This window comes from Fomitiporia mediterranea (assembly GCF_000271605.1).
Source record: "Fomitiporia mediterranea MF3/22 unplaced genomic scaffold FOMMEscaffold_4, whole genome shotgun sequence".
Taxonomy (NCBI): domain Eukaryota; kingdom Fungi; phylum Basidiomycota; class Agaricomycetes; order Hymenochaetales; family Hymenochaetaceae; genus Fomitiporia; species Fomitiporia mediterranea.
Window position 1 is genome coordinate 3,649,373 of NW_006760389.1, and position 12,285 is coordinate 3,661,657.

At 37.6% G+C, this 12,285-nt stretch overlaps 3 protein-coding genes across 3 annotated transcripts; all 3 read right to left on the reverse strand.

The window, feature by feature from the left end:
* Positions 1 to 3,349: 3,349 nt before the first annotated feature.
* On the reverse strand, positions 3,350 to 3,538 carry FOMMEDRAFT_187194 (pheromone-like peptide; the record flags this gene model as incomplete). Its single annotated transcript, XM_007264889.1, has 1 exon — positions 3,350 to 3,538. The coding sequence occupies one exon, from the start codon at positions 3,536 to 3,538 to the stop codon at positions 3,350 to 3,352; it is 189 nt and encodes a 62-aa protein (XP_007264951.1).
* A 1,563-nt stretch (positions 3,539 to 5,101) lies between these two features.
* Positions 5,102 to 6,924, reverse strand: FOMMEDRAFT_27368 (uncharacterized protein; the record flags this gene model as incomplete). The annotated part of the gene is made up of 2 exons (XM_007264890.1): positions 5,102 to 6,022; positions 6,580 to 6,924. 2 exons carry the CDS (start codon positions 6,922 to 6,924, stop codon positions 5,102 to 5,104), a joined length of 1,266 nt encoding a protein of 421 aa, XP_007264952.1.
* Positions 6,925 to 7,716: 792 nt separating this feature from the next.
* Positions 7,717 to 9,567, reverse strand: FOMMEDRAFT_154378 (uncharacterized protein; the record flags this gene model as incomplete). Its single annotated transcript, XM_007264891.1, has 1 exon — positions 7,717 to 9,567. One exon carries the CDS (start codon positions 9,565 to 9,567, stop codon positions 7,717 to 7,719), a length of 1,851 nt encoding a protein of 616 aa, XP_007264953.1.
* Between the last annotated feature and the right edge of the window lie 2,718 nt (positions 9,568 to 12,285).

Consider the following 12,285-nt stretch of genomic DNA (forward strand, 5'->3'; position numbering starts at 1 on the left):
AGCTCTACTTTATGAGAACAACAGTGAAGAGAGTTACTAAAGTCACTAGAGTAACATTACTCTAGCAAAAGGTATATAAGGAGGCCAGTTTGGCCCTCAAAAGATAGTTTTATCAACTTAAGTTACCTAGTACTTGGAAGTACTCTACTACCAGTCTACTAGGCTACACTTGTAGCTTGACTAAAGTAGGACTCCTCTACCCTCTCACACTACAAGTCTACAAGTCTTACCCTCTATACTCTATTCTGTTACTATTCCTAAGGATTAGGACTAGTAAAGTGAGTATATCTTACAGATACTGACAGTAAAGGTTACTTAGTGTACTATAATAATAAAATTACTGTTGAACACAATGTACAATTCATAGACAAGCTAATGTCTAGGATTGAAGGGGAGAATAATCATAATGATAATACATCAAACAATAATAAAACTCTTCCTAATAACAATAATAAAGACAAAGAACATATTATACAACACTCTACACAAGAGCAAAGACTGGTTAAACAAATTATAGGTTTAAATTACAAAGATAATATAAACCTAGTTATGTATCTAACAGAATTTAATGAATTCCTTAACAAAATCTATAGTAATCCATTAATGTATTACAATACTATAACATGCATAGACAAAGAACAGTAGATTAAAGCTATGAAGGATGAAATACAGTCACTTCAACAATGAAATGTGTGGATATATACTATCCCCCCTACAAATACAAATATAATTGGAACAAAATTTGTCTACAAAATCAAAAGACTAGCTAATGGCCAAATAGACAAATACAAAGCACAATTTATAGTGTAAGGATACACTCAAAAGAATAGAATAGACTTCTATTCTACAACTTATTTGCCCTAGTAACAAAACTATTAACAGTACAATTATTGTTATCTTGGGTAGCATCTAAGAACTACAAAATACATCAGATAAATGTAAAATCCACATATCTTTACAGAGAACTAAATGAGGACAAACTCATTTATGTGAAACCACTGCCAGGCAAGCTACTTACAGATATCAAACCTGGACAAGCATTATGTTTAAATAAAGTATTATACAGATTGAAACAAGCAGGTAGACAATGGTACAAGAAGATTACCAAACTACTGCTTAAGATTGGATTAGAATGAGCTAATTACAATCATACTGTATTTTATAAGAAACAAAATAACAAAACAATTCTTATAACATTTATATACATTAACAATATTATGATTATTAGCAAAACTATTACTATAATAACAGCATTTAAACATGCATTAAGACAATACATTACATTCACTGACAGTAACAAAATACATTAGTTACTTGGCATTGAAATAAGCTAAGATAGACCTTAACAAATGATTAGCTTACAGTAAAAGCATTATATTGAAAGTATAATCAAGCATTACCACTTTGAAAACAAAAAGGCACTACAAACACTTATTACTCCTAGAATAGATCTATCCAACAATACAAATGATACATACAATACAAATGAAAGTAATAATAAAACAACACTATACATGAATATGGTAGGATTGTTAAGATATGTTGCAGATTGCACACAGCCAGACATATCTTATATTACTAGGCAATTAGCATGCTACCTACAAAAGCCCTAAATGTATCACTACAAAGTAGTGAAACATTACTTTGTGTATTTAAAATATACAACAAATTACTGGCTTCAACTTGGAAGCACAAATGCCTTAAAACTACAAGACTATTGTGATACAGACAGACAAATGATGGAAGGACATAAAGTAATAAACAGCTATGTCTTTCAATTAGCTAAATCGACCATATCCTGGTCAAGCAAACAGCAAAACCTGGTACTACTATCTGTTTACAAAGCTGAGTTGTAAGCACTAGCATATGCTACTCAAGAAGCCATTTGGCTCAAACGATTTGCTGAAGAGGTACTACAGACTGAATCAGCACCCATTACAATTTATTGCAATAACTAAGGTGTAATAAAGACTGTAAAGTCTGACAAAATAATGTACAACACTCACACTAAACACCTTGATTTACAAAAAGACTTTGTACAATGTTATATTCAAAATGATTACATCAATGTATGCTATGTCCAATCACAGAACCAATTAGCAGACATTCTTACAAAAGCTCTCCACGTCCTACAGATCAAGCATCTAATCAAACTATTAGGCATATAGTCTTAGTTCTTAATTAATGCTTGAAGGGGAGTATTAGATTGTGCTCTAGATTAGGAAATCCCTAATTACCTTATGTAGCATTACTACACTTAGAATGTTCTAGACTATCAGACTTCACTATGTAGTATATAAGGTAGACACTTGCTTAATGTCTTAATAAGAGAGAGTTTGGGGGCACTCCTGCTACACTTGTTAAAAATAGACAATACTATAGTCTTGTTAATTTAAAAGAGTATATTATCAAGTAAAGCTAAGTAAATATTGTGTAATTAGTTGAGTCAGACTTTTGTACTAATTACTTTCTAAATACAGGAGGGCTAAAGACTTTTAGATTCATCTGTAGTAAAAATGAAAATAACTTTGTAAGTACCTTTTGTAAATGTACAGAAATAAATAGAAGCAAACACTCAACCTTGTAAATAAAGGGTTACTAAAAACTCTGACAAGTATTATAAGTCAGGAATATACAGTTACTATAGTAGGAATCTTTACAATGATTATAGTGACTAAATTTAGATGTTTATTATAGTTCAGCTTATTATTTACTAAATGTGTTTGAATTTTGTATGTGTGCTGAAATTATGTATAACTATAAGAGCTTGCTACTACCTGATCTCTTGTATTCTGAGAAGCTGTCAGAACTCAGAGTATGACTTATACTAGTAGAAACTTGCTAATCTTTTAATTATACAAGTATTTTCTATAATGACTATTTCTGTTAGTTTCTTTGTTACAGAATACAAAATGAGTGACCTTAAAGTGCTCAGATGTAGCTTGTAGTGTAAGCATACATTCCTTGTACAAAACTATTATGAATTAGAATGATTGTTTTGTTATCTCTTACTGCTCAGAAAGAGGAGTAAACTCAAAAATCTTATAGTGTATAATAAATTCACTACATGTATACATGTATACAAAGCAAACCATGTTGAAATGTATAAACCTTAGTTTATCAAAATACATTCAAGCAAACAGAAACACAAAAAGTCCAAAAATGTATACAGAGAAGATTGAATTCTTTGTCAAAAGTCATGATTTAAACCAGGACCTGTGTACATCATAAGTGGATCTGAGTCTAGTCAATCATCCAATCAGCTCAATATGTCCTTTTTCTTAACATGAATAAATCACTGACAATAATTGGGGTAATCCTAAAGCTCAAAGCTCTATGAAATTTGTCTTTAGACAATTACACAATATGTCCCACTTGAATTAGACCTCTCCTCATCCATAGGAGCCTCTGCCTCAGGCTGGTTGGCTATAAAACAGTATGTTCTACTTGAGTTACTCGTTTCGTTTGATACTGGGATGCTTGTACTGCTCTCGGAGGAAGTGGTGCTAATGATGGAGATGGTGGTGAATGTGTCCATTACTGAATGCGTTTGTAGAGTAAAATATGGAGGATATACTTGATGGGGTTCGGAATGTTTGGTGTTTACTGGGTCTGGAGACTTTGGTGAGTCGACAAAGAGCGAAGTCTCACTGTTTTATACTTAGGCTTCCGAGACTCTGGCCGGCTCCATACATAATTCCAAAGCGCCGTTTCTTCTAATATGGAAGAAGCAGAGGTGGAGGATAAAGCACTTGACACACGCTCCATACAAAGACTGTGGCCAGATTTTCATTTTCTTCTCATATACTTAATTGACAATAATAATAATGGAAAGCTATGAATATTATACGCCCGAGCATTGGTCCGAGTGCGAGACGAACTTGAAACACAACTTCTTGCAAAATCGTTGAAATGTAATATACAAATATTTATATACGCCAGTGGTATGGTATGGTATGGTATAGTGTACTATGTAGGATCAAATCTGTCCATGAATTTGTCTCAGCCGAGATAATTCCAGAGAGTTCACAACCACCCAAATTCCCGGTCTCAGTCTTGGATTGGTCTGCTAATTCTATTGCTCCTCAGACTGAGTGTCTAATTCATTTCCCTTCTTAAACAAACTGAGACAACTACCAAAAAAGGCAAATAAACAAAAAGGATTATAAACTTGCTTGGCCTCTCACGACAAATAGTATTCACTCATGTATTCTCATGAAACAGGATCCGGTTTTGGAGTCGTTTAAGAGGGAAAACCTTTGGAGACACCAAAGAGGTTTACATACATACACTGCACAAAATTGTTCCCAAAATGCGAATTACAAGTAATAGTACGTATCTGTTATTTCGTGCACTCAGTGGCAATGATGTTCGATAAGCCAAGGCACGATTAGGAGAAATTGAGGATGTCAGTCCATTCCACGCCCATGCGATAAAAGAGTGATTCCTAAATGGTCTCCGTGATTAATAATTATTGATCATTCCTCAATAAAAACATTTGAGAACATGTAGAAATGGAGATGGAGCTCGGAACCTGGAACGTAGAGTCCGGAGTTAAAATCCAGTCCGCGTGTCTGTGCCGTGCTGTACTAAGAATACACGTAACGTAACAATAAGAATATGGACAATGGTACTACGCTAAAAATATCTCGGAGCAAAAGCTTGGTACATACAAATACTGGTAAATAATAAAAGAAGAGGTAAACAGTTAGGTACCGATCGGTCGTGTGCGTGTTTCGCAGCACTAGAGTGAAATTATGAAGGTGGGAAGATAAGATGGTGGGTTTGTGGAGATTCTGAAACATAGGTTCTCGTAGGGATATGAATATTGAATAGTAACTGTCCGTTAACTCGTTGGTTACTTGGAAGTCTTTTCATCCGAGTGAGTGAAGTGAGTGCGACGGAGAACTCAGTCTGCAGGTATATGAAACTTGAGACATGACTTGCTTGAATCCTTCATCATCAGTCAGGTACTACATAATAGTAATACAGAACTGGAGGGGTCTGACTTGCATACCAGCAATCCCATCGCATCTCATATGCGGTCAATCACAGAGAATGTGGATGTATGATGAATCCGACCGCCGTCTGTTATCAAGTATCAAACCTCCGAAGACCTGTTCGGCGGAGAATATGCATGCCGTTCTCCCCGAGGTATATCCAACGTCTTCGGAAACGCATTATCAACAAATACGAAATCAATATTGCGCTCTCGGCAAATTGTGCGTAGCAATTCCGAAATAATATCCTGTCCTCTCTGAATACCTCTTTGAATAGTAATTTGATCCATATAATAAGGCTGATCGGTCAGAGCATCCAAGTCCCAACCTTCCAAGATATTCTGATCGAGAGGCGGAGAGCGTGTGATGACCACCTTGCAAAGATGGGGGAGGGTCGGTAGGCGTTCGAGGATGAACTTCTCAATTCCTACTGAGGAAAACCAGACTTGGAGATCTTGCAGATCTGAATTTGGCGAAGCTGGAATGGATGTTGGAGTAGAGGGATGGTCATAGTTGTCTTCGAGATGTATCGTGAGTATTTCTAAGGAAGGAGGGAGGTTGAAGGGTCCGCATACACTGCACAAGTTCGATTGGGAGAAGAACATCTCCAAATTCTCCAAGTTACTTGCCGATTTCAAGACGTTAGAATAGAATTGTCCAGGAACGGATGTAGATGGACCGCAGCCTGCTCCTAAGTTATGGATTGGTGATTGATGAATCACCAATTTAAGACTCTTTTCAATTCCGGGAAGACAATCTCGCATTACTGCATGAAGACTTGAAGAGTTTGAGGGCGATAGGAAGTTCAGAGAGTTACATTCTAAGTATATGGATAGGGAGTCTAGGGAGAAGGAGTTGCGGGATTTGAGAAGCCATGTTAGGTCATCCTTACAGAGGTCTTCGAATCCGGAGAGAAATAAATCAATTGTCTTTAACTGAGGTGGTGGATGCTCGTCCCAATTGAGTTCGAGATCGAAATCGGAATCTTTGTTTGTAGTGAACGAGAGCGCGTCGCTGGACCACTAACGAACCGAAAGATACTTCAAGGAAGATAGTTTCGGGAGGTAGTGGTATAAACCACGCAGTTCACCACAAGTGTTAAATAATCGTTCGTTTGGACCTGTTAGTGGTCGATGATGTTTGAGCCATAAGTTCTCGAGGTTGGAGAAGAGGTCTGTGATGATCCCGAGACACGTATCAATATGGCACGATGGGGGAGGGTGTCCGTTGCTCCAGACAAGCGATGTGTTGAATACTAGGGAGGGTGTTCGTTTGAGAAGCGATTCTAATTCCCGGATATCGCATTCCGTAGCGCCAATATCCCCATCATTAAATGTCCAGTAAATGATCATTTCTGTGATCCATGGTCCACAGAGAGGACTTAGGAGGAAGTCATTGATATACTGGTTTGGAATGACAGTTCGACTGCATAGTCCTCTTTGTGCTGCTGATGCCCACAACCTGTGGACGAGGGTCATGTTCCGAAGATCGGAGCCATTGGAATCGAGTGAATTGTCTGACGAGAAATCATGGCCGCTATACCTAATGGCAGTCTATCATCTACTACTTGATCAACTACCAAGCCCAGTATATCTCGTGGAATTCCCCTTGGCACCATTATATTCAGACTGGACCCATCACGCTGGAGCAGAGCTACAGCGGCGTCTCGCTCCAGAACATCCTTCTGTCGACAAGTAGAGATGTACGAGAACATATCCCATATACTGTCAAACGTAACATCGTCAGAGTTGAAGTCCGGATCAACAATGACATCAAAGACTTCCTTGAAAAAGGAGATAGGGAAGTAGTTCTCGAGAAAGAGGCCAGCGAGCTTCGCATCGGAGTACGTCTTGAAGCGGAGGTCTGTACACAGTCTGCAGGATTTGTGACTCCATGCAGGTACGCTGTCGGGTACGTCGGCCATTATACCAGTTGTACCAGGAGGAAAGTGATGAACTAAGAACAGCTGGGCTGGGCCGGGAGAGAACTGATGGGGAAATTTTGGTCTATCGGTTTGAGTCGATGATGGTCTGAATTGTTACTCCGAAGATCCCCTTTTTATTTTGGCTCTGTGCGAAAACTTCCCTTTTCGAAAACAAACAAACAAAAACAAACAAAAAATTACAGAAAGACGAATCCAACCCATGTGTCTGTACCATTCTATACTAAGAATTCAAGAAAGAATACAGTAAGAATCAAATCCATACACTAGTAAAGCACTAGAAAATATCTCAGATCAAAAATTCCGATCCAATAAATAGAAAGTATAAAGTGCAGCAGTACATAGAAAATACTGATATTAATAATAAGAGAAGCAAAATAGTTACAATAATGTGAGGATGAGAAAGCAAGTTTCTTAGGGATCATAAGAGCCTTGTATAGATATAAATAACATAGCTGTCTGTTAACTCGTTGGCTATTTGGAAGTCCATTCATTCGAGCGTGTGAGTGAAGTGACTCAAGTGAGTGTGACGCAGAATTCAGTCTGCAAGTGTACGAAACTTGAGACACGACTCGCTTGAATCCTTCATCACCAGTCAGGTACGTAATATTAATACGGAACTGGACGAAACTTGCTTGTATAACAGCAATCCCAGCGCATCTCATACATAGCAGACAATCACGGAGAGAATGTAAATGTATGATGAATCCGATCTCCGGTCTGTCATCAAACATCAAGGTTCCGACGGACGCTGAGAATCTGAGACAGGGTATGTCATACCCTACGCGGGATATCCCACCCTCTCGGAAACGCGTTGTCGATAAAGACGAAATCGACATCGCGCTGTTCAAGAATCGTGCGGAGGGGTTCAGAAAGGATAGCTTTAACCTCTCCTCTTTGAATACCTCTTTGAATAGCAGTTTGACCCATGTCGTCCATGCGAGGGATTAGAGCATCCAAGTCCCAACCCTCCAAAGTATACAGATCGAGAGCCGGGGATCGTGTAACGAGGATTTTCCGTAAATGAGGGAGGAAAGGGAGGTGGTCAAGGATGTACTTCTCGATTGCCATTGAGAACCAAACTTGGAGATCTTGGAGATCTGACGAAGCTGGAGCAGAAGTGGAAGTGGATGGAGTAGACGGGTGGTTGCGGTCGTCTTCGAGATGAATTGCAAGGTTCTCTAAAGAAGGCGGTAAATCGAACGGTCCGTATATAATCCTATTCCTCAAGTCCGACTCTCCAAAGAAGAAAAACAACTCCAAGTTCTTCAAGTTACTCGCCAATTCTAAAAGGCGAGAATAAAATTGTCCAGGAACGGATCCGGATATCCCTGTGTCTGCCACCCTGTAGTCTAGAATGGGTGATCGATAAATGACTAATTTCAGCTTCTTTATCTCGGGAAGACAATCTCGTAAGGCTCCTTGAAGTCTTGAGGATGAAGGAACACCTAGGGAGTAGCGTTCTAAGTATAGGGATAGGGAGTCGAGGGAGAAGGAGCCACGCTTCTCGAGAAGCCAGGTAAGATCGTCCTTTCGTGGGTCTCCAGAGAGGTACAAGTCGACGGTCTTTAATCCAGGTGGAGGATGCTCGTCCCAAATGAGTTGGCGGTCGGAATCGGAATCGGAATAGGGATCGTCGAAGTCGTCGCTGGACCACCAACGAATCGAAAGGTATTTCAGAGAGGACAGTTTCGGGAGGTAGTGGTATAAACTACGCAGTTCACAACAATTGTTAAATGATCGTTCGTTTGGAATTTCTATTGTTAGTGGTCGATGATGTTTGAGCCATAAGTTCTCGAGGTTGGGTAAGAGGTCTGTAATTATCTCTAGACACGTGTCGATACACCGAGAATCAGATGACAAATGTCCAACATTTCCAGTATTTTCAGTATTCCAGACGAGTGAAGTAGTGAATACTAAAGACCGGATGTTAGGTGTCCGCTCGAGTAAGGACTCTAAAGCCCAGATATTATCTTTCATAGTACCGACGATGTCTCCGTTATTTGATTTATTGAAGGGCCAGTAGATGATCATTTCTGTTATCCATGGGCCGCAGAGAGAGCTTAGGAGGAAGTCGGCTATGTGTTGAGATGGTATGACTGCACGACGGCGGAGACCTCTTTGTGCGGCGGATGTCCAGGAACGGTGGACGAGGGACATGTTTTGGAGGTCTGGACTGTTGGAGGTGAAAGCGTTGGTTGGTCTGGGGTCCATTGCTGCTATACCTAGCGGCAGTCTACCGTCTACTAGTTGATCGACTACCAAGTTTAATATGTCTCGCGGAACTCCCCCTGCCATTCTCATCTCCCTCTGCTTCGAATATTCATCATTGTGATCATCTTCAAGCGGAGCTACAGCGGTATCCCTCTCCATCCCATCCTTACTCCTCCTTGCAGACACATACTCAAATATATCCCATATATCTTTAAACGTAATGTCTTCAGATTTGAAGTCCGGATCAACAACAGCATTAAAGACTTTCTCGAACAAGGTGACAGGGAAGTTATTCTCGATTAAAAGGCCAGCGAGCTTCGCATCGGAGTACGTCCTGAAGCAGAGGTTTGAACACAGTCTGCGGGATTTGTGAGTCCTTGCAGGCAGATCGCCGTCAGGTATGTCAGGCATTAAAACTTGAACGTGGGAGAGCAAGGGTTAACTAGGCAGGGACGGACGAGGACTGATGAGGAAATTTTGGTCTGTCGTCGGATGAAGTTTTGATGATGCTGAATTGAGAGAGAGTCAATGAGACAAGAGTGTCTCGGCTCTTCCATTCTTGTACAAACACGTCCACATTTTTGTACTCTGTCCTGAAATTTTCATATCTTCAAAAATTCTAATTTGTTTTGTTGGAAGTCAATTTTTTCTTAGAAAGTTAAAATAAAATAAAATACACAGTACTTAGAATATTTAAGATACCTGTCATTAAGTATTACTGTCATTAAGTATAATCTGTCAACAAGCATGAAACTTAAGTCTTACAAACACTAGAGAATGCTTTCTAACCTAACAAGTATTACAGCATGTGTCTGCCAAACATAGTGCTTAATTAATAATAACAGGTTTACTATATTATATGAACTCTACTTAAACCAGACCTCTCCTTGTCTGTAAGAGGCTCAGTCTCAGGCCAGATTATAATAATACAATACAATAAATTCTACATAAGCTACCACATCACGAAAAAGTTGCAACAAATGTAATTAATAATAGCAAAAGTAATCTAATTATATAATTTCATAAGTATTACAATCCAAATAGTAATTATATTTTACTTATAATACAGTTCTAATGATTGTATATTTTAACAAGTGTAGCAGGAGTGCCCCAAATACTCTCTCTTATTGAGACATCAAGTGAGTGTCTGCCTTATATACTACATAGTGAAGTCCAATAGTCTGAGACATTCCAAGCACAGTAACTCTACATAAGGCAATTGGGGATTTCCTAATCCAGAGTGCAATCTAATACTCCCCTTCAAGCATTAATTAAGAACTAGGACTGTATGCCTAATAGTTTGTTTAGATACTTGATCTGTAGGATGTGGAGAGCTTTTGTAAGAATGTCTGCTAATTGGTTCTGTGATTGGACATAGCATACATTGATGTAATCATTTTGAATATAACATTGTACAAAGTCTTTTTGTAAATCAAGGTGTTTAGTACAAGTGTTGTACATTATTTTGTCAGACTTTACAGTCTTTATTGTACCTTGATTATCACAATAAATTGTAATAGGTGCTGATTCAGTCTGTAGTACTTCTTTGGCAAATTGTTTGAGCCAAATAGCTTCTTGAGTAGCATATGCTAGTGCTTACAACTCTACTTTGTAAACAGATAGTGGTACCAGGTTTTGCTGTTTGCTTGACTAGGATATGGTTGATTTAGCTAATTGAAAGATGTAGCTGTTTATTACTTTATGTCCTTCTGTCATTTGTCTGTCTGCATCACAATAGCCTTGTAGTTTTAAGGCATTTGTGCTTCCAAGTTGAAGCCAGCAATTTGTTGTATATTTTAAATATGTAAAGCAATGTTTCATTACTTTGTAGTGATGCATTTAGGGCTTTTGTAAGTAGTATGCTAATTGCCCAGTAATATAAGATATGTCTGGCTGTGTACAATCTGTAACATATCTTAATGATCCTACCATATTCATGTATAGTATTGTTTTACTATTACTTTCGTTTGTATCATACATATTGTTTGTATTGTTAGATAGATCTATTCTAGGAGTAATAAGTGTTTGTAGTGTCTTTTTGTTTTCAAAGTAGTAATGCTTGATTATACTTTCAATATAATGCTTTTACTGTAAGCTAATTGTTTGTTGAGGTCCATCTTAGCTTATTTCAATACTAAGTAACTAATGTATTTTGTTACTGTTAGTGAATGTAACGTGTTGTCTTAATGTATGTTTAAATGCTGTTATTATAGTAATAGTTTCACTAATAATTGTAATATTGTTAATGTGCATAAATGTTACAAGAATTGTTTTATTATTTCGTTTCTTATAAAATACAGTGTGATTGTAATTAGCTTGTTCTAATCTGATCTTAAGCAGTAGTTCAGTAATCTTTTTATACTATCATCTACCTACTTGTTTCAATCTGTATAATGCTTTATTTAAGTATAATGCTTGTCCAGGTTTAATATCTGTAAGTAGCCTGCCTGACAGTAGTTTCACATAAATGAGTTTGTCCTCATTTAGTTCTCTGTAAAGATATGTGGATTTTACATTTATCTGATGTATTTTGTAGTTCTTAGATGCTACCCAAGATAACAATAATTGTACTGTTAATAGTTTTGTTACTAGGGCAAATAAGTTGTCAGAATAGAAGTCTATTCTATTCTTTTGAGTGTATCCTTACACTATAAATTGTGCTTTGTATTTGTCTATTTGGCTGTTAGCTAGTCTTTTGATTTTATAGACAAATTTTGTTCCAATTATATTTGTATTTGTAGGGGGGATAGCATATATCTATGTGTTTTGTTGTTAAAGTGACTGTATTTCATCCTTCATAGCTTTGATCCACTGTTCTTTGTCTATGTGTGTTATAGTATTGTAATATGTTAATGGATTGCTATAGATTTTGTTAAGGAATTTGTTAAATTCTGTTAGATACATAATTAGGTTTATATTGTCTTTGTAATTTAAACCTATAGTTTGTTTAACCAGTCTTTGCTCTTGTGTAGAGTGTTGTATAACAGGTTTTTTATCTTTATTATTGTTATTAGGAAGAGTTTTATCATTGTTTGATGTATCACTGTTATGATTATTCTCCCCTTCAATCCTAGACATTAGTTTGTCTATGAATTGTATGTTACGTTCAACAGTAACTTTATTATTATA